Source organism: Phymastichus coffea, unplaced genomic scaffold (assembly GCF_024137745.1).
Source record: "Phymastichus coffea isolate CEN01 unplaced genomic scaffold, Cenicafe_Pcof_1.1 PCOF00060, whole genome shotgun sequence".
NCBI classification, from domain to species: domain Eukaryota; kingdom Metazoa; phylum Arthropoda; class Insecta; order Hymenoptera; family Eulophidae; genus Phymastichus; species Phymastichus coffea.
The window spans coordinates 181236-204889 of NW_026706871.1; the positions used below are offsets into that span (position 1 = coordinate 181236).

A 23654-nucleotide genomic window follows, 5' to 3' on the forward strand; every position below is an offset into this window, starting at 1 on the left:
TTCTTGAATACACATATACCAAAGAAAATATCTAAATCGGAAATTATATTCAAATAGGGGAGACAAAGCAAAAATTCAGCATAAAACAAATTACAAGTATGCTATTCGATAACTAGAATCGTATACATTTATGAAATCTAATGTTCTACAACGGTGGAACTTTATCCGTGCTATTAGTACAAGAAAATTTCTTAAATTTATCGTTAAAAATAATTTCATAGCCACTGATATCGCACTCGAGGAAGGGTACAAGAGTTATTTAAAAAACTATTTTACGTCATACACTAATTTTATGGAGGATATGGATTTATAGATAATTTATAAGTTCTATTCACACAAATATAACAGCTTATAAATAAACAGATAAATAACATAATATTTACTTATATAATAGTTTAAAATTTATTACATTTACATTGTATTTGAATTCAATCTAATGGTTATTCTCCATTTATAATTTTAAATTGATACAAGTTTTAAGGAAATATTAGCTATGTCTATTAGAAATGTCTAATGAACGGCTAATAATAAAATTTTGACATTTCTTCGAACTTCCAATACTTCGAAGTTCCAATACTCACAATCAATATTGGCATAGACTTGAAATCAAATTCCGATCATTTTGCATTGTAAGTTCGAAAGTAAAAATGTGTTCTCGATGTCACAGCTGTATTGTGTGCACAGTTGGATGTTTAAAAAATGGCATCTGGGAGCACTTAAAAGAAGTCTACAGCCGCTAACAAATTATTTCTCCTTGACTTGTACTTCAAAAATATTTGTCGATTCCAGTGACATATTCCAATACCAATTCATTGATTGAATTCAAAAAGCTTACTTATTTTATAATTAATCTCTGGTAGACAAACAGCAGAGATAGTATAAATTCAAGAAATCATCGTGATATAATCAGTGATAACGTAAACTCTGTACGAAAATGGCATTATTGCAGATATTAGCGTGTTTTTGCCTCTGTCAGGTGTTACCAACTTTTGCTTATGGCATAACAAAAAGTAAGTTTTATCGTTTGTCAATTCCCGTATTAGGAATTCTAAACAAAAGATAATTTCATGCAGAATGTACACCAAACGAAGTGGTTTTACGAAATTTGGAAAATCAGTATGGGGTAAGGATATCAAATCTTTACATGAGTATCGCATTCGATCGTCTAGATATACTACTTAGCAAATCATTAATCCAAAACACATCGGAAATTTTTTTACACTCAGCAAATATAGTGTTTGAAGGTAATTAAAAGAAGAAACCATTTCATACTCAGTTACAGAATTTATGATTGAACCTTTACTGAAAATGTAACTTGTAGGAAATTGGTACCCGAGAGAAAGGTACACGTATAAGAAAATAGAACGCAGTTACAACGCTGATTCTGTCATAATGCAAGTTACGGAAGTAAGTGATTCGTCTAGGCATATTTTTATTTTTTATAACAAAAAACTTCAAATATTGAATATAATTTCATAGGACACTGAACAGAAACGGCTCTCTTGCAGAACATTGGGTGGACAATATCCGATTAAAGGGTAGCCAATTTTCGTATAATTATTCATTATTAAATAATGCACATAGAAAATGGAATGAATTATACTCGGTCTCATTAACAGGCTAGCTAAATCAAAAGGCAAATTAACAGCGGAAGAGCGAATTGAATTTGCTCTCCACGATTTGACTGAAATATGTCTTGAAATTCAAATATGCGACCACTTGAACAGCATTCTTTATGAAATTGAAAAAGAATCTGAAGAATCTGAAAGTAATTCGAATACCCAACCCCCGCACACACGTCACATGGCGATTTTTAGAAATGAGCATGAAAAAACTTTACAAGTAAATATTTCAGTAGAACATCGTTTACAGATTAATATTTTATGTTAAATATATAACTTCTAGAAGGCACTCAACGCAATTTTCGACTTTGGTTTAAGCGCGGCTCTCTCGCAAGTGGTTGACGGGAAAGGTTTGTTTCACTTGCCAGAAATCAAAATGGATTTCACGGCTGCAGGAAGTACCGGTGGCTTTATGGCAAAGAATGGCATTATCGAGTAAGAATGTTAAACTTTCTTGTGGAATTATAACTCTTTTGATAGATTATAACTAATCTATATATTTAAATTATTTAGAGGATTGCCAACTACAAAGAGGATCAGAGATGTATACTTGGTGAATGACAAGAATCACTATACTATGGGTACTACAATCAATCTGTCAAAGGCCAAACTGCATTTTCCGTCATACTACGTAAGTCAATCGTACCGTATATATTGCCAACTTGTTCGAATTGATTTTAAATGAACGTAACAATGCTATTGTTTTAGGGACGTTACGGCATAATAAATATATATGGCCACGTTATTGTAGATATCAGGGGAATATCTTTAACCACGAAGGTGTCTATCGATTATAATTCCATGCCTTGTAAGATTTATTTAAACGAAATGAAAGTTCATGATTTAGGCACCATCAATGTAGACATTTCTGGTCTAGGATGGCCATTAAACGGTATTTTACAGTCAGTTCTACGTAATGTTATTAAAGTGTCAGTTTTCGAGAAAGCTAAAGACACGATATCTGAGAAAGCAAAATTATTTGACTGCGAGAAATATAGACCGTCTATTAAAAGGTTGTGAGAAATAGATACTAATTGTCACCATGATTATACTTTGATATTTCAAAATGAATATTTATTTATTATAATTCTATTAGTAAGCTTATTTCGCATCCCTACTCGATTACTTTTACATTAAAAATAAGTTTGAAATTGTAGTTTTTGAGTTTTAACTACGCGGGCACGATGTGTTGCAATATATTCAGTTCAAAATGAAATTAAACCATTATTCGAAAACTGTTATAATTACAAGAACAAAATTAGCATTTGCTACCTAATAACGTAACAAATTCTTACGTATGTATGGCTATGAGAGAAATGATAAGATAATTAAAATAGATGCATTCGTGGACGAAATAAACAAGAAAAAATTAATCCAGCTATCTCAAGCACCATGAGAATCTCTTCTAGGTAATTGTAAATATTGGTTTCCAATGCGATATACCCAAAAATTGAGAAAAGCCACGGACCAAACAAGCGGCGACTTACGGTTTTTGTTGCCAGTTCTTTTATTTTTGTCTTCTTAATGTTTTCAAACGTAAATTTTCTTTTTTTTTCTTTTGTTCTTTTGTTAGATTATAATTTACATCTTCAAAATCAGTCAAATATTAATTCCATAGCGAAAACAAATGGTAAGTTTCCGTGGACAGCGGATCATTCATTTGCTTTGACTTCTTGATTAATGAATTTCAATGCAGCTATGATAACCGTCGTTCTTAATTACTTTTGACTTTAATGATTATTAAGACAAATTCGTCTTATTTTTCTTTACTATCTTTGTTTCTCCAAAATTTTGAAAAATGACTTTCTCTCGTAGTAAACATCCTTGATATTTGTGACTAATGACATCGAATTTCCGATCTTCTGGTAACACAACAACATAAAAATATGAAAGCTTGGTTCGTATATTAATTTCTCCCGAACGTATTATTGAAAATGAGTGACAATGAGGTCACAATAATTGTCATCAGACGCAGTGGACCACGAATATTAGCTTGCGTTCCTCATCTATAGCTTGGTTTGTCATATCGGGAGAAATGTCGAGTCTGTTTTGCAGGTTGGAACGTGTGAATTTACATCGAGTACGAAACGTTAACACATGCGCTAGATTAGACCTGTAATGACACTGTAGTGTCCAGTGGCGAGATATTCAGACGTTTTGGACTCTTGCCGCTTCATCCCACCGAGCAACACCTCAATATCTCTCTCACTGAGACTACTCCTGATATTGCGAACCATCAGCCCGCTACCCATCGACCTGGTGCACAGATTAAATAATGTCAAGAGCATGATTTTCTATTTGCTTTGTCGATGGGTGGGTATCCAGGACAAGGAATCTATATCATCAATGCTGGTGAAGTACCACAGACTACGATGAGAAGCGACCTCGATCGAACTTGTCAGATTAAACTTAAGGGCGCACGTTGTTCCCTCAGTTTCATAGAGCCATCATACTTCAAAAACAAAGCGTCAAGTATTCTTCATTGCCAAACTGTTACACTTCATAATACTGATCAGTGCTCCATGTAAGTATCTGTGTATACGAGTGCTTGTGAGTGACATCAATTCCAAACTAAATTAATATGTTTATGTACATATATATAAAGGTCTATCGTTTAATGTACGCGCAGCTAATTTCAGCTAATCAAGTTTCAATTTTGATGAAGTAATTTTTATAAGTATTACAAATAGTTTATCTCTTCTCACTAACAGGCGTACGTGTAAATGAAAGAAAAATTTAAGATTCCAATTTTGGTGTACTGCATATACGATTGTTACAATAAGTTGAAAAAATATCGCCTATTTTGATTTCAAAATAGGAATTAAATTTTTTGACGTGAATGAGTTTTGTATCATTCATGGACCAATGATAATACTTCTGAAATTGATCAATAAAAGTTTTCTCAACTAGCGGTATATTTAATTTTCTAAACTTCTCATAAAATAGGAAGCAGATTTTGTTTATTTTAAACATACGTTATTCATTTAAGTGCCACCTGGAATGCAGGTTAGACGAAGGATAGCCATAAAAGCGAAAATAGTAAAAGCTTACATTGCGCGCACGTCTATTTGTCTGTTTACGTACCTTAGCCATTAGGATTTCTACGCCCATAAATCATTTGATTAACTGTAATGAGAGTGAACTCACTAAAGTGATTATCAGACATATTGGACAATTTATTATCTAACAAGACTCGATCAATTGACGAACTTATTAGCTTCGCGAATTATAGTTATCTTCGATAAGAAAAAGTTACTATCGTAAATTAGGATTTACTTTCTCCGGGTAAAGATGAGAGAATCATTGGATCAATCAAGAGCGTATTGCGATTAGAATGCTACAAAAAGAAAAAAACGGTGGAATAGCAATCAAAAGACAATACACTTTTCTCCTCGACGTCATTATCGCGACCATCGCGGATAAAGTACGAGAAAGGGAGAGGAGAAAGCATTCCCACGTAGACGACAGGCTATAAATATTATTGCGTCGCGGTTTAATGGAGGATGAAATCGTGAATTGCACAATTAGAGAAGCCAAAGGAAGATAAGGAAAAGGATGTAGAGGGAGCAGTTGACGAGCTTTCGAATGGAACTCTTTCTCCAAGCTATTTTGTCTCAGGCGAGTATCGGAAAAAGATATTTTTTTCTTGTTGCTTCTCGTTTGCAATACAATGTCCTCCGCAAGCAAGCTTCTTCGATATATCGAAAAAAATACGCGCCGGATGGTTACGACCATTGCGCTTCTATACGAGCTTTAAAGGCTTTTCATACGCTGTTGTTGCCCGGACGCCTTTCTCTCTCTCTAGCAATATGCTTTTCCATTTTATTTTTGTGTAATTTGTATTCGTCGTCCTTTGTATAACTCTTCACAAGAATAGCTAGTCAATTTTAGCTTGGTTTTCTCGTTTTCTTTATGTAAACATTTGCAATATGAAGTATCGGTTGTTATATTTTGATGAATAATTTGTATTTTTATTGCTTTTCCGCGTCGTCCCGTCGGCATACGAAAATGACTCTTATTTGCTATCACTATAGTTATTATAGTTAATAAAATTGAAATTTATACGAAACAAAAAATTAATGGGAATTTTTTTTTTAAACTCACTTCTCTTAAAAACTTTAATAGCCTCAATAACCTACTTTCAAGCCATTGTTTAACAGTAGCCAAAGTCTCCTTGTGAAAAAAAATAAAAACAAGGCCTGTAAGTTAAATGTATTACTACGTAACTCGTAAATTTACCCTTAGCAGTAGAGCCTAGAGGGCCTTTGGCGCTTCTGGCTCCAAAGATACAAGCAATAAAAGTATCGTGCTGCTGTTGTGTGTGAGAGAGATATGCACTCTTGCGTACGCAGCATGTGCGAAGGTCACGTAATGCTAGTTGCCCGGTCGACGCGTGCTTGCGCTATCTAGCTATTTGTCTCTCTACTTTATTACTTTCCATTCAAGTTGCGCTTCAGATTCTATGTTGCTGTGTTGGCGAATGGAGTTACCAAACTGTCGGTTGTCGCGTGTACTGGATTCCGCACGCGCCCGTTATACTTCGATTTAACTGTTTCCATTCTCGAGTGTTGCGTGCGAATTTTTTCGGATTGTGATTGGTATTAACGAGCACCATCTATGATTGCTTCAGTGCACCTCTCTTTTCGCGACCTACCTTGAAATGCTTGCAAACTGGAACCTTCATTCACGCGGACAGTTGATTTTGTACGAGAGCTAAGTTTACTTTTCATTGCGGCTTCGTTATGCTAATTATTTGACGAATAAAGTGGTTTCTCTCCGTCAATTTAAAAATTTTATGGTTTCCATTAGAGCAACCATTAATTTTATTTGAAAAGGCAGATTAAATTTAATTGCTTTATATTTTGCAGGAAAGTATATTTGAACGGTTTCACTTGACGATCCATCACTGAATTGAAATCGTTGATAAATAAATGAGTTAATATTCCACACCCAATTTTTTTGTAATAAAATTAATTAAATGATTTTTCACGAAATAAATAATCATGTTTCATTAAAATCATTCTTGAAATGAATTATTATTTTTAAAAAGCTGTAGTTCTTTTGTCATGATATTATCAAAAATAAAAGCAAAACAATAGAGATTTATGCAAAGCAATATCTTTGAGTTATATACACATTGGCACTAGAAGCTTTATTCCTGGAATCACAACGAGAAATCGATGTTTCTCTCTCACTCTCTCTCCTGTCTTTCGGTTGGATGTCACGATTGGCCGGCTGCCTGCACGTTGAGCCGCATCACTTTGCTTGCAGCTCGCGACTGCACCAACGAATGGATGGATCTCGGTTACCACTTTGCGTACACAAATAAACGGGCAGACAAAAATAAAAGACGTTCAGCCGAGTTTAAGTACATTCATAAAATGTTTTGAATTTCATATAGATAATTTTATTCTTATTCATGTATAAAGATAATTCGAGCTTAAAATCTCGCTTATAAATGCTGTTCATTTCCTTAATGTATAGGTCATAAATTATTTTTTTAACTCAGATTTAGAAATTACTATCCATGCTGATTTAACAAGTAGAACAGAAAGAAATTAGATCAGTAATTAACAAATACAAGTAGAAAATTCATTAAATATATCAGGAGAAAAAGGTAGGTTTCGGAACGCTAATAAGTTTGTTAGCAGCGTAGTTCAATTGAGAAATCAGACCGCACATACTCACTGACGAAACGAGACTTCTTAAGCACACACGTACACAGACATGCCGGTGAGTAAGAGGGGGAATAATCGCGTCTCACGCCTCGGGTCCCGTTAAACTTTTCTCCTTTTCTCACTCCTGTGAAAGAGGGAAAAACGAGCAAATATAAGAGATTCCGCTGTATTTTTCTCGAGCTATCGTGTTTGCTTATGGCGCGTAGACGAAGAACGAACCATCGAAAGGCAAATGAGAACAGACTGTGAGAGTTTTATCAGATGACGCTATGAATTTTATGGCGATATTATAGCTCCTACGCGTGACAACGACGTTTGTACATGGACGAGCGAGAAGCGTTTCGAATTGATGTTTTGAAAACAAACATATAAATCTAGTACTTTATTACACAGAAATGTCTTTCATTTGGAAATGTACCTTGAGTAAACAACCCTTTCTCATAAAATTATGAACATATAGAGCACCAAAGATTAATTAATCAGCCGTGGAAGTTCTCTTGGCTACACGATTCTCGATCGCATTTCAAAGGCATCGGGGATCGGGATAAACATAGCGGCGCGGAGTAATCGTCGAGTTTACCTCTGCGCGCAGCCCTCTAATCGGCTACAAGTATGCACTATATACACGCTTGATTAGCGCTCTCTACCTTTCGACGTCACCGGACATCGCCTTCAAGGGAATTTCCTCTGCTGGTGATTAGGGGAAACAGAGTGCTCGTTGGTTTTTACGACTTATTCTCTCTCTTTTTAGCGAAATCTCTTGCTGCAGGTCGTTATGCATGATAAAAACAAAGAAATATGTGATAAAAAATAAAATATTATAATACTACGCATATTGGTTCGATTGAACATTGCAGGATTCATCCCTTTGTTTGATCGGCATGAGTCGATACTAAACTACTAGTGCTGTTTTTTTTTGTTATTTTAGATCGTCAGACGCTTGTTAGTTTTGATTATTCAACTGAAAAATATAGCAAAGCTAATCTTTGCCGACGTGGCAGTTAACGTGAACAATCGAACGATTTAATTACTATACCGACAATGTTGCGACGAGATGCACAAATGCGTCGAATTTCAAACGAGCCTTACATTCAAATCATTCAAATTACTTTTTTGCATAGCCAACGCCGAAAATATCGCGCGATGACTTTCGAAACGTAATGGAAGCTTTCCTTTCTCTCTGGCGCTCTGATAATAAAACAGCAGCTATGAAAAACAGGCGAGCGGAAGAGTGGGACAGCGGAGGTAAATGCAAGCGCCGACGTAAAAAGGAGCGAACGAATCGAGAGAGATGAGAAATAAAGGAAAGCGCATAGCAAAGTCAGAAGCCCTCGCTGTGGCCGATGTATAAGTAAAGGAGTCTCTCTTTGCTGTTTCCATGGCAACCACCCCGTAAAGTCCTTTTCCTTTTGTTCGTCTGCACGCGCGAGCAAAATTGAAAATTAGACGCGGGAGCGAATTGTGAATGGGTTCGACTGAATTTTCACTAGACGCTTTGTACAATACCGGAATATAATGTACGTCGAACGCGATCTTTCCCTTCTTTCTTTCGACAATATAGAACGCGAGACTTGAATTCGATCGATCGATCGATTTTATTTTGGAAAGACTGAGCTGTGCTACGTGAAATATGTAATGACGGTCATCAGTCGCAAAATAATACGGATTTATTTGGTATCGAATTTATCGAATTTATATGATATTTCATTTGGACGGTCCAACTAAATTTGAAAGTGATGACATCCAACCTTACATTTAGAAAATTAATTTTGTTTATTATTGCACATCAATATTGCTTCGCACGGGCTTTATCTTTGTAAATTGATATTTTTTACTCGTGGAAATTAAAAGGCTCGCTTTAATTAGAGCATTCAATAATGTATTATACTTTCGTAAAATTAAATTTATATTTTGTTAACAAATTTAAACTCTGTTTGACAAGCAGACGTCACTCGTTTTTTATCTCGTCGACAGTATAGTCGACAATAAAATCTCAAGCATGTTTATTAATTAAATAATTAAAATAATGAAGATAAAGTAATTTATTCAGCACGAATGATAAGAAACTCTTTTATTGGCGTTTCGGGTTTCTTTTTATATGAAAATACTCTTTATAATAATAAAAACTTCTTGCCCTTTCAAAATCGTGTAACATTTAGTACCAAAGTATTCAATGTGTAAAATCTTGCCAAACTTCGTGGGGAAAATTTCACGAAGGTATCAAAGTTGTCTAAAATATTTTAAAAATATGTAAAAAAGTTTCTGGTTGTCATGTAACTTTGGTCGATGGCTCCATTGTAGGCCGCGATTGCTACGGGATATCAACTATGCGGTTACTATTGTAATTGTTATAACAACAAAAGTATCGACTTTTCATCTTGCTGACATTGGATTTTACCAGTGGTCACTTACACGCATGAGTTCATCACGTCACGTAGGTTATTTCCGTAAAGAATAAGAAGCAGGAGGACTAAGACACTAAGTTCCCAAGGGAGGAACGCCCAAATTTTGTAGAGTGCCACAGGGAGTTAACGTCAGTCGACAAAGTTACCAATTGCTCAGTCCCCTTCTTAGCCGCGAGGTAGAAACTAATCCCCGTAAGCAAAAAGACTTGTGCGGAAAAGTCCAAGTTCTGTTTCGCGGTTTTTGCGTATTATGCCATCCGGAAAGTTTTGCCAAGGGACCTCAGATACTCTAATCGAATGATGAATGAGCTTTCGCTAACCTGATAACTCTGCCTGTGTGCATTATGACTTCCTTTGCCGGGACGACTCTTTAACTTTGCAATACTTAACGCGAATCTTAAGTTTCAAAGTAAAAATAGAAACAAAAGTATGAATTTTAAAAGTACTAACCTGAAACTCGAGGCGATAGAGTGCAGGACACTTCCTGCGCAGCTCGCAGAGTTTGGGATACTGGGCTAACTCCGTGGGTGCGGTTGGCAGGAATCTGTCGAGGCCGAGTTCCTCTGCTGCTGAAACACAACAACATGTATGCCAGTCAGATAAATCGCAACGGACAACACAGTCAGACGCATGCCTACTAGGCTCACTCGGTCTCGTCGTCGATGCTGCAACAAATCAGCCCTTTTATTGCATCAACTCTTATACACTCGCAAATTAGTTATAGAACTCTTTTCATTATTATTTCATGACACAGTTTTGTTTTCATTTTGTAGTATAATGCTTTCTCGATACGTGATACAAATCCAATGATACAAAAATCGGTCAAAACGTGATGGTACAAAGTTATAGAGTTTTATTGGAAAATTGTTTTGCGAACACTTCAAATATTACAGTCAAATTAGACTACATATTTCTGATAAAAAGAAGTCTTTTTTGTCGACTTTTAACGCTTCACCATTATAGATTCTCAAGTAGTCTAAAATGAAAATGGCAAGAATTTATGTTGCGCAATTTGAATGAAAGAATTCAACGTTAGCTTGCAATAATTAAGAAACCTTTATTGAATTTTTTTCTCAAATACAATATCGACTTCTTGGAAAAAGAGAATGAGCCCCTTTGTAGTGATAGAAAAATCATACATCAAAGTATCTTAGCTCTCAACTTTACGAAAAAAAAAAAAAATGCTCCCAGAATTGAAAATAAATCCAATACAAAAGTGAAAGCAATACAGCCTTAGTTAAAGTGATATTGAATCTCGGTGCTTTTCAATCTCCACCATGACAAATAAAGAAAAAAATTTGTCGTCGCTGGTGTCGAAGAAAGAAAAAGGCAGAACGAGATGAGCAACGAGGCAGAGGCGTAACGCTTGGATTTACAACAGCTCGTGGGTATCGTAATTTCCAAGCGCCCTCACACCTGCCACTGCGTATACGCTTCTCTCTCTCCCGTCCGAGTGATTACCCCATTTACAGTGCCATTCGCGATTCACAATCTGATTATTGTACGTCTGCGCTCATTTCCTGTCCGATTCATTTTGTTGTTATGCATTTGCCTTTTTGTGTTAAGTAATTTAATAATGCGCGTGACATCGCGGATTTTCAATTTCAGTGCAATTTTAGGACCATTTTCGTATTAAATAAACCTAAATGACAGAAGTATCATAAAATTAATCTAAGATTCTCATATTATTTTTATGCAGACGTTAACTTATTGACACAATATGCGTCACAAGACACGAACGGTAACGAAATTGCCTTCTACCCCTACCAACTAATTATAAATAACACTGTGGCTACAATGTGAAAACCAAATTCATTGCGTAAGCCAACAAGTTAGACAGTTCGACATTAGCGGTTCGTGCGCAGGTGTAGTCATTATTACTATACGATTCTCATAATGAATCTTCACGATAATTTAATAGAAAGAGCTTTATTTTTTCCAATTTTTTCAGCTTTAATTGACCTAAATTCGTTCTTGTCGATCTCTCATTTGTCACAAACAACATCCATACATACATACACATCCTTGTTCAATTATAAATTTAATCGGTGGGGAAAGTAGGTGGTTTTTCATCTAGAGCGAACGAAAATTAGCGAAAGATGTACACTCGTTTTCAGATTCGAGCTCGTTATTAATGAATATTGAAAAGGAGCGTGAGTAAGTGAGTGAAAGACGAACTCACATTTTTCATTAGGAACATAATGATGTGTCGACCAGTGCGACTGCAGTTATTACCAGCATAACGGGAAAAGGAAGACTCTTACAATTAGAATGGTATTCACGACCGAATCAAGTACACGACATAACACGCCGCATTGGCATCGAATCGTCGGAACGATGCTACTTGCGCGCACACACCCCAATCACACGCGCGATTACACGAGTTTGTTTACGCGATTGGTCACGTTGCGTTGCGCAAGGCACGCGTCAATTTTTTTCCCCGTTTTTGTTTTCGTCGATGGCATTCGCGTGTCGCTAATTGACGATGATCAGAGCTAAAATGTCACTCCCTTTTCATTTCTGTATTTTCAATTGTTTCGGCTGGGCTCCGTCAGTCACGTCACGTTGTCACTTAAAAGCGTATACGTGATTGACGTAACCTCGTAGAAATTCGTTTTTGTTTTTCTGCTTGCTCTGATCTTTTCACGTAATTTTTTGCCACGACAGGTGATGTCACGCGTATTTTGTTATTGTTGAATTTTCGTAGCGAATCGTTTGAGGTTTTTAAGTTTACGAGAAAAGAAAAGGTTATATCTTCGTTAAAGTAAAGTTTCGTTTATTCGTTCCGGAGTATGATTTGTATTTTGGAACTGATGTAAACGATTATTAAGAGTTTTTAAATTGCGTTCGAAAAGATTTTACGTCGAAAGCCGTAATCAATGAGAGAAAAGAATTCTTTCAACGTTCACCCTCTCTGAACTTTCGGGTTGCCCATTACGATACCGCGCACGTAAATCTAATAATATCCCAAACGAGGAACTTTGTAATTTGTTAGCGTGTGTAACTCCTCGTCGCAAAGTTCAACTCGTCTCTCAATCGCAAGATGCTCCGCGTTTTCTCTACCCACAGAACCCACTGCGCGTAATTGTACCTCAAAGTATATACCAGACATGCGTATTTTCTTCGTTTTATCCTTATTACACCAACCATCTCAACTTGGTAAATTATAAGGCGTACGTCTTGATAATGCATGCTTTGTAATAATGTATATGTGTGTATGTTCTTTGCAAATCACAGAAAATTAACTGTGGAAATCTACGTCTTCAAGCTTATTTATCGTCGTAAGATTAAACATGAAAATTATTGGGACGATAAAGTAATTTTTGAATCATTGATATGACAATTGATACATTTCCAAAGAGCCTATTGGTTATGTTAACTATTATTGCTTTTTAGACACACCGTTCGGACTTACATTACAAGGGCTTTGATTACATGTGTGTGTGTGTGTAGTACAATTGAAAATATTATTTTTAACTGTCACAGAAAAGTGGCAAATGCAGTAACTTCGATTAAAAACAAGCTTGAGAATTTTAAGAGACAAAAGTGCTCCGTTGAACTTCGCAATAACAACTATTCGGAACGTCCTGATGAAATTCGGAAGTTCAAGTAACAAAGTTTCGCTTTGAATTCAGCGCTACAATGACAAACTAGCTCCGTTCGTACAACTACACGCGTGTATATGTGTTTTTCACATTACATTAGCGAGCATATTGGAAATGTATGAAGAAATGTATGAACGAACATTTTGTAAGAAACCTAAAAAAAAAGGCCGTTCGTCTTGCTCGCACGGAGGTCGATTTATTCTTGCATGTGAGTCAAATGTGCGTGCTTTCGCATCGTTCCACAAGGCAGCTTCAAGCAGGTGATTGATGAAAATGAATTCCAATCGCGCAGGCATTTGATCCCGACAGCTGCCTCCATTGGATACGACGGAAATGCTGTGCACTCGAAAGCTGCACTCGACTACACTCGCTTTTATAGACGCTCTGCTGCTGTGTTAAAATTCCAGACGCTTGGCATGCTGTGAACGCAGTCAGTTAATTATGATATTAGTTATCTGACTGTAATAAATGGCGAGTGCTATTGATAGTTGCGATTCTTTTCAAAATATGGCGAAAAAAACGTGTATTTTTTTCATAAACCTTCTTTGTTCATTTTCTCTAGAAAATAATTCTAAATAATACCTATACATATTGACAAAGGAATTTCTTGTTACATATACCTGACTCCATTTTCGAATACGTAAACGAAAACGTCATATTATTTACATATCGACTGACAATAGTACATTTGGATACCAGTGCGAGAGAGAAATTTCAGCCTCGCGTGGACGTTCGAGAAGTCGCGCGCACTTGGAGCCCCCTCCCACGCAACGTCGTACCGAAAAATAAAGCTCTAGATACGCGCGCGAGAAAGTGATTTCAGGGCGCAGGCGTCCACGCGAAGCTGAAATTACTTTCTCACATTAGTGTGTAATTAGTATGGGTTATAAGCCCGAACGAGCCTGATGTAAAGTTGCATATAATGGGTGAGGCGTGCTAATAGCACTGGCCAACGCGTGCATCCAAATTTTTTGCTCCTTTGACGTGTACATCGAAATGAATACTTACATCAGTACTTTATACGTATGAATGTGTGAGTTGGACTGGTAATCGTCGGTATGGTTATCAATATCGATTAATATTAGTGAGCGTTATAGCGTGCAAGATTAACTTGTTCGTAAAGTTATGAAGAAAGCTAAGTGAAACTCGAGATTTCCACAAATTGAATCAATCACTTTGGCTACGCTATATATAGTCAGAGTAGCTTTATCATAGCCCTTCACTCTCTCTCTCTCTCTCTCACTATAATGCCTCAATCGTGAGAAGTAGTTTGGGGCTATTTCTACGCAATCACATGAAACTTGGTATTGCTCATTTGGATCAGACATAGTTAATTAAAGATAATTTTGTGCCACTTAAAGACAAATGAAACTGGTTTACATAATGTTTATATGATGAAATCCATAAAAAAGTTTATGAGAATCACAAATATTTTTTTCTTCGCTTGGGCTTCCAAAGTTTGTAGTGACAAAAATATCAACTGCTGCTTTTCAAGTAATAGAATGAAAGAGTTAGATGATGTATTCGACAATGTCATACTTCTGCCATACCACAACAAATCGGATCATGATTGAGAGCTAAGTCATAACGAAAATATCATTAATAAATGTGTGGTAGCAAGTTACATCTACTGGGCATACAGTCAACTTGAATTCTCGTGAGAACAAAAAATCGCATGAAATTTCAAACGATGAGCTTTAGACTCATGAATATAATGAAAAAGTTGAAATGCCATATACTAAACATATGGGAACCAAAACTTTTTCACAAACTATGAAATACTTACTATTTTTATTATACGCGTTATTTATTTTGTTTTCTGCAAAAGTATTCATCTGATTGTAAAATAAATGAACTTGTATATAAGAAAAAAAATATTTTACTTTAAAAATAATGTTACAAGTAAATATATAAAACATTTCAAAGAAATCAACTAGCTCATGAGTTTGAAAAGACTCCCATCGTCCAGTGACTGTTAGATAAGCAATTCACAAATACAAGTTCTCGGTTAAAGTTGATGAAATCGGCTGTGTACATCAATTTCTTAAAGTTGTAAACTTTTTGTGGATTTTATTATTTGCTTGAAACTAAAATATAAAAATTCACACGGAGAAAAAATATAGTAGTAACTGTACAACATAATAAATACAGTATTTTATAATATAGTTGAAAATCGGATCAACTATGTACAGTTTATTTCACTCATTAAATTATAATACAAAGGACTATGAAATAGTAAAACTATAATTTTATTATAGTAAAATATACTATTCGTATAAAGCTCTGAAAATTAGTCAAAGGAAATCACAAATGCAGTATATTTTAGTATATGCTTCAACATGCCAAATAATTAATTTTACTATATAGTCCTTTCAACCGTAATACAAAATAATTTAGCATGAAATTCATTATCTTTTACTGCGTTGCTCTTTACTATACAACATAATCAAATAGAATAGCGCGATTTTTCTCTGCGCAATGTGCATTAAGAGTTGCCACTGCATGATAGCAAACACAAAGTTACCTGTTTACATGATGGTTTATTGCGATATGACATACCAGTATAACGTTCGAATACGTATATATTCCGCAACGTCTTGATATACTTTAGAAGGAACTTTGATGACCTGATTTCAGCGGGGGAAAGCGAGCCTGCAGGTGCTCTATACACAACGTGGATGCAAATGCATAGTCAGCTGCTGCCTGCCGCGCCACTCGAGATCCCGCAGCAATCTAACCTCCTCGCACGCGCGCAGCTTATAATTAACTCCATCAATGCTTGAATTAATTCCACGCGCGCGTGGGAGAGAGCCTACATCAAATAAAAGTCTACAGCTTGAATTTCATCGCTCGTATCATTCTCCTTCTCTCGGCGGGTGAATATCATTCCGAGCTACGTGCACGCGAGCTCTTTGCTAAAGGATCTTATTGTACCTGTCCTCTCTCTCTCTCTACGTGCTTTCCTTCGTGTGCACGCTTTTCTTCTTCTTTTCGTACATCGACTTCGAGAGACACGTAATAGCTCTCTTTCTTTGAATTTCAGAGGCTACGTGTTTACGGTGATGATATAATGTTCTTTGCGCTAAAAAAAAATGCCTTTTCAGAACTCTCTCCCCCCTTCTCTCTGTGTTATTTCTCTTTTTTATTACTAGTTGCAAGTTCGGTTCTGTATAAATATAGGTTGTATATAGATGTTTCGCGGAATATTAAAGCGATCATCAGATTTCGGATATTCCAAAACCTATTTGATATTCTATGGCAGTAGCATAATCATTTCCGGAAAATTGCAGCTTACAAGTCGAATTTGGATATTCATGTTATTTAAAAAAAATTCATTGATTAATATTTTCAGAATATTTTTCCATAGTGTGCGATACAAATAAAAAGAATTTTTAAATAAATTATTCTGTGATTATTAAACTTTCGCAAACCGGTTTGAATAATACAGCTATAGAATAGTTCTCTTGAAAATCTTATATTTACAAGGAACTATAAGAAATTGAGTAGATCTAGGGACGAAGCCAAGTTATTAACATACTAAACACTTTTATAAATTATGTCTTGACGCGAGAAAAATTTTCCTAAAAATTAAATTTGAAAAACTTGCGCAGTTGATAAATTGCGATTCTCAGTTTTAATTAAAACTCGTAGTTTTTTGAAACCACCAATGAATTTTAAAAGGGCTCATTTTTAATTCTCACTTTGCAGGCGCGAGACTCTTAAAGATCCCTAATTTTTTTTTCATGGACGATAAAAATAAATATACGACCTCCACTATTTTAACGTACCAACAGACATTTGTAAGTGCCTTCGTTTGCATTATTCAAATGCGACTTATTTACATTGCAGACTGCAACAAAATTTCACGTACAAGTTAATTCTGTTTGTGCGTTGCAGAAAGAAGAAAAAATAATGCATCACTCGGGCATCATAAACATCCTTGCGAAAGTAAAGAGAAAAAGAGCGAAACGAAGTAATGAGGTAAAAAGTCCTTAAATCTCTGGAGAACCATATAATAATAAATATGAGAGAGAGCGGGATGCTGAGCATTCCTGGTACGCGCGCATGGAAGCCGTAACTCTCTTGGTGCTTCAGCTGACAGGTCCATTAAGAGCATGGCTCGAGAAATATCGAATTTTCCCTTCAGCGGCGGCACACATCTCTGAGTTATTAGCTTAAGAAAATCGTGTCTCGCTAATAAGCTTCAATTACGTGACGGCAGCGTATTCTCGATTTAGCATTAAAGCGCGCTGCAAAGTGCTGGCTAGAGCAAGAGACGTTAAGGCCTGAAACGGGCCGAAAGAGCAACCGTTGATGCTTCGCGAACAAGTGATGTCGCCGTTGCGATAAGTTCTCCCCCGATATTCGCTCCGATTCGTTCCGGATGCGAAGTGACGTTACTTGTATCAACAAACGTAAGTGAAGCTCAAATCTCAAGCCAACGTTTACGAGGCCAATTTAAGCTCTCGCTCTCTTGAAAAGCTTGGGGCGGCTTTATGGCTCTCGACATTGGGGATTATTATATGCGCGGGATTTTCCCTGTGACCCACTTGGCACCGAGCGTATGCGTTTTCTCTCTCTCTTTCTCTCTTTCTCTCTCTCCCTCTTTCTCGTATGAAGTGGCGTCAAAAACAACTGGCTATTGACACGAAAACATGCGTATTGGTGGTTCCGCCTTTCTACGCCTTTTTTAAAACCACGTCGATAAACAAATTTTGCTGCAATTTCGATTGTCGCTCTTTGAGCGTCGACTCTTGAAGCGGCGATTCTGTTATCACATTGTTCTTTTTCATTTCGACTTTAGTTGAATTGAAAATTGTTGCTTTTACGAATTTCTAAAAATTCATATTACGTAGGAACTTACAATAAGTTAAAAAAAATTTGGAATCGACTATTTTTTCTCAAGATATTTTGAGTAATTATATTCAACTTCTACCGTTGCGGTCGGTACGGTGACAATTTTGAATTATATTCAGTGTTCTGCCAATAGATTTACTTTCAACCCCAATGAATCTAATTCAACAGAATAAAATACATTTACCCGTCTAGTTTTAGAGTAACACTATAAAAAACTGTAATTTTGTGATAACATAACATAAAATTTGACAACCATCTATTCTAAATATCGTGAGTTTGAAGGCTTCTATTTTTGTTATTGTTGTTTATTTAACTTTGATTACGAATTGCAGAAACAGTAATCTTTGTTTTAATTTTTCAACATGAAACATTACATTTAATACATTGAAACAGGAAATTTTCATTTTCATTTTTTTAATTGTTTTCACTGATTATATCAAAACAATGAAATTTTCAATTTCGTTATTTTTATATGATGTATTCAGATATAATATAATATAAAAAGGAATTCCGATATCACCTTCAACAGAATAAATTCTTAAGTGTGATAATGTTAATCCTTGAAAAAGAAAATGTAGTACCGAAATTCCCAACAAATTAAAATACTGACGTCATTATACAAAGAATGCAGGGGAACTTGTTAATCATAGTCGGATACTCAAGTTAATATACACCAAGTAAACATACGTATAGCTTGAAATCAGTTTATATAGGAGTGCAAGCTAAGCAAGTTTCCGTGTGATCGAGTCGCGCGTGCGCGCCATGGTCATTAGCGATTGCAAAGGGATCGCGCAAGTGTCATTTTCAGTGATGGCATTGTGCGCGTGCCCAAGCCATTGACATGGCTATTCAGACAGAGACAGCGTTGCGTAATTGTGTCCTTTCATCGAGCTCTGACGTGCGGCCTTACATTGTGCTCACGTTGCGCCCTCATCAGCTTGATGTACCGTTTGGATTGACGCTGATGACGTCGCACAAGCTTATTTGCTTCATTATCAATGAAAGGGACTTTGCGTTCTGGTTAGACGTGATGTAATGACAGTTAAACTTAGCTTAAAGATTAGTATCGAGAAAAAATGTAAAGTTTTGTTCATAGATACGCCATGTTACTTACGAACATATGGTTGATTAACAATGAATGGCGGGTCAACTCACCTGTAACAGAAAAGAAAATGGATATTCAAGAAACGATGACTTTTGTTGGATCAATATTATTTATCTAAATATAAGATTTGGATGTAAGATTGCATAAATATGAAAACTAGTTTATATGTTATAAGGCGTTTATATTTATTAAAGTGAAACATTTTATTGCCGACAAGCCAAAAAGACAATTATCTCGTTCGTAGATGACATTGTTAATGTTAACAGTAACTGTTACAGATTAGCTGTAAAAGATGCAGAATCTTATATAATCCTGCTTTGATACGTCTGACTATAATCAATTTTTTCTACTGATCAACGGTATCCAGACTTTCCCGCAGCCGCCGAAGAAAGCAAATAGATTTTGTTCGTGCGCCGATCCCAAAAGAAAAGTACAAGATCATCCATCGAAGTTTTCCACTAGATAACACAGGCTTTCTGAGCGGAATCACGCAGTGAAAAGAAATCACTCGTGCAGTGCTCTTTTTGTAAACGCTGTAAACTCCACTTAAAATTTATCGAGGTTGGAGTGAAGCCGTGCGCGACGAACGAACGAAAGACAAAAAAGGGCTACACCTACAATGTGGAATGGTCATTTAACCGGAATCGCGTATAGTAGACAGATTGACTTTGAAAACGCCTTGACATAGTTACGCGCCAATTGGGACAAATGCCACGCCCGAAGAGGCGCCGCCGAACTGTATACGCTTCTCGCGCGCGCCTCAATTAAATTTCATCCTTCTCTACTGTTTCCCTCCTCATACTCTGATCTCGGCTGTTTATCCGGCTGCGCCTTCTCTCCTTATCTCTCTCGTTTCCTCCACCGCCGATCGGCTTACAGACCTTTAGTCTACTGTTTACTTGAGCTGATTTTGAGATAAAAGGAAAGGAATTTTTCGCTTGTTTCGTGGACTTTAACTCGGTTGGATAGTCTTCCAATCCTAGAAATGGATAACCTTCATTGTTTTATTTTGTTCCTTATTTCTTCATATAGAACTTAAAATGGTTTTTTAATGGGAATCATCTATGTCAACATTTCCAACGGATAATTAATTAGAGAGCGAACGTGATGATTCGTTACTCTTTGAGAGCACAATCGCGTATTTTTGAAAAAGGATTAATGAGAATTAAAATGTTAACAATGATCTCGAGAGGAGTAATTGATGGAAGAGTTTGATTTGAATTATCATGCTTCATAAAATGTCATTTTACTCAGATACCGCGTTCACTATGGCACACCGCAACGTTCGAATTTTTAAGAGCACTGTCATCTCTTAACCTGAGTTCCTCCTGCAGATCGGCCTGATTGGCCACGTTTTCGAATCTAATTGGGTCACCTGGAGTATGTAAAAGCCTTCTTTCTTGATTAATTCAAATTTTCTCACTCTCGTTCGACTTCATGCCACTCTCGCGAAAAAGTGCAAGAAAAATAACAGTGACTGCCAATTGTGAGACTCGTATCGTACTTCTTATATCGAGTTTCCGCGAAGATGAGTGAAACTGAGAATGAGCAAACGAGGATTAATGTATGGTGTCATGCCATCGGAGAGAGGAAAGATCATGATTGATGGAGACTCATAAGACGTTTGCACAACTTGTCAACATCTACTTTATGACGGCACTGGAGTCGATTTCATATATTTACCTCTTAAAGTTATAAATCATTTGAACAAATATGCAATGAGCTCCTTCTGAGGAAATCATAATGCATTGAATGCCGAGTGGTTGCATTGAAGTGTTTGTGTTGCATTCCTGTTATGGCGATCCCCCATTAGCGAGCGTAACGTTTCTGCATTAATGAATTGACTGTAATAAAGCCGCAGTCATGATTGGAATATGTAAACAATTCTCTATCGATCTATTCGCTGGATTTGCGGATAAAATCAAACGCTTTCTTAACGTCGAGATAAATCAGAATTCACAAAATTCTTGCTGATCCTCGACTCCTTGTGCTTCTCATCATCATTCATGAGTGGAGACCACGCGCGAAAGAGCATCATTATCTCGTTCTATTGAAAGTTCACATGATTATTCACTGACCTGAATTCACTTCATTTACATGTATTAATATTGCATACCAATCAAGTAGACAAGTATACGTCCTTTCTAGTCGATCCAAGTAAGACAGAATCGTCAAATAATCTATCAAATTAGTTAATTCGATTGAGTATATACTTCTTCAGTAGCAAATTAATATGTAAATATGAAGTGCAACATGTATTTGACATTTAGTAAACTTCCTTTATTAAAATTCAATGAAATTCTAAGTAATATACTATTGCAAAATAGTTTTCGAATCATTACAGCAACTTCAAACTTTACCAGTATAACGTGTGTATCATGCGAACACTGCGGATGCAAAACATTTGCTTACTAACGAAATATTACTACAAAGTTACATTCCTATTTGAAATTAGATTTTAGAGACATCTTGTCATTAGTTTAAAACTAATTACAAAGTGAATGAAGTCTCTGTCTGTCTCGTTTCTTGAACTGTTTTGTGTAACGGTTTACACGGTGTGTCCTTAGTAAAACGATGATGCCTTGGAAAAGCGGATAGAGAGAGAGGGGGGAAAATGGTAAACACTACATTTCACAGCGTAATTTTGGTGGATATTGTGGGTGTACTAGCTTTCCAGTACACACAGGAGGATGAAGTTAAATCTGCCAAACGAGATTATAAAGTGGACAAACAGTGTGTATGCACACGTAAATGGCAAACAATCACTAAACGTGAATATTTCAGTTTTATCTCGTATATTGAATGTCATCCTGCCCTCTTCCTTGTTCAAATTTGAATGACTTTTTATTCAATTAATCTTTTGCGGAAAAAAATGAAACGGTCTCGGAAGTTGAAAAGCGATATAACATAAAGAAGAATAAAAAAAAATAAGAACAGCTCGAGAAGCTTGGTTACTTCCAACTGAGCACATTGTCACCGTAGCAGCGAGAAAGGTCTTTAATCCTTCGGGCTATTTAATTATAATCGTCGAAAGAAACTTTGTCACGTGGCCACTAATTCACAGTTGGCCGCGCAAGCGAGTGGCAACTTGCTAAAGTTATAAAAAATGGCGAAAACTTGGGCCACTTTTCTTTCTGACGCTCTCGAGGACGGAAGAAACAAGTGAAAATTAGATGAAGCCTCAACCGGATAGAAGCTCATTTCGCTAGGTCTTATAATTCGTATCCAATTGAAAACTCGATATGCCATCCAATGGGCGAAAAGTTAAAGTTACAAGCTTCTCTTTACGCGTACATCTCTCTATCTTGCTTCAACTATATATAAAAGATAAACATTCGTGCAAGCGAAAGAGAGAGAGAGAGAGAGAGAGAGAGAGAGAGAGAGAGAGAAAGCTTCATTCGGGTTATTCTCGGTTATTGAGCAAATTCAAGGTAGTTCAACGTTTTTTTTATTTAAAAAAAACTGTATACAATGTTTGTTATATGCAAATTCGTTAATAAGAACATACGTCAATCAATTTAAGAAAGCAAAAATCTTACAAAGAGCGATATAAAGAGTAGGAAAAAGTATCGTAGAAAATCTATATAATTGAAAAGACAAAGGTTTATTATAGAAGGTTCCCACGGACATTTGCATGTAAATTTGTAAGAAACACAAACACACACACACACACATCCATGGTATATCCACCAGCATAACAGCTTTTGTGTATATTTACCATACGCGCTTGTTCATTCTCACCTGAAATGTTTTAGAAAATTCAGAAACAAGGATTAAGAAGAATTTTTACGTGTCATTACGGCCTGAGATATCATTTACGGAAACAATTTTGGTCAGAACTTTACAATCAATTCATCATTGAAATAAATTTGCAATTTTTTCTAGGTAAATCGCGTCCAATTAGAAAAGAAATAAGTAAGGATGAGACTCAAACGACTTATACTATATGAAACCCGTGGTTATTTTGTTTATGTGATTATTTTTTGAACATGATCGGCAAAAATTTGACATTCTAATTTACTATTGGATTCATGAAACTTATCAAACTAAGTCTTCGTTGAGTCAACTAAATCTTGATGAAAATTATATTAAATTTTAATAATAATTTAGCCGTTGCAATTATCATGACCGACGTTTTTATAGTACCATGTGATAGAGAGAGAGAGAGAGAGAGGGAGAGAGGGGAGAGAAAAAGTAGCAAAACAAATAATAGAGTCGAAACACAACAGTACTTTCCAAAGAGATTACAACGCCAGACTTGTTTGATACGGTAGAAGCCCAGCGCTATTTCGACGCCCAGCTTTGTCTTTGTGCGACTGACAGCAGAGGAGGAACTTTGGCCTGGCAGACTACGTTGTTGAGATGTGGCGCATTGATTGCAG

At 36.1% G+C, this 23654-nt stretch overlaps 1 protein-coding gene across 7 annotated transcripts in view; it reads right to left on the reverse strand.

Moving 5' to 3' along the window:
- Positions 1–23654, reverse strand: part of LOC131666690 (receptor-type tyrosine-protein phosphatase kappa) — a 116527-nt gene that overhangs the window by 25450 nt on the left and 67423 nt on the right. For 4 of the 7 annotated variants that reach the window (XM_058939537.1, XM_058939540.1, XM_058939536.1 and 1 more), the window contains one exon: positions 10156–10274. In XM_058939537.1, the coding sequence (XP_058795520.1) occupies positions 10156–10274 (119 nt within the window). The remainder of the gene's footprint in view (positions 1–10155; positions 10275–23654) is intronic. The other 3 variants (XM_058939542.1, XM_058939539.1, XM_058939543.1) reach the window with 1 other exon arrangement.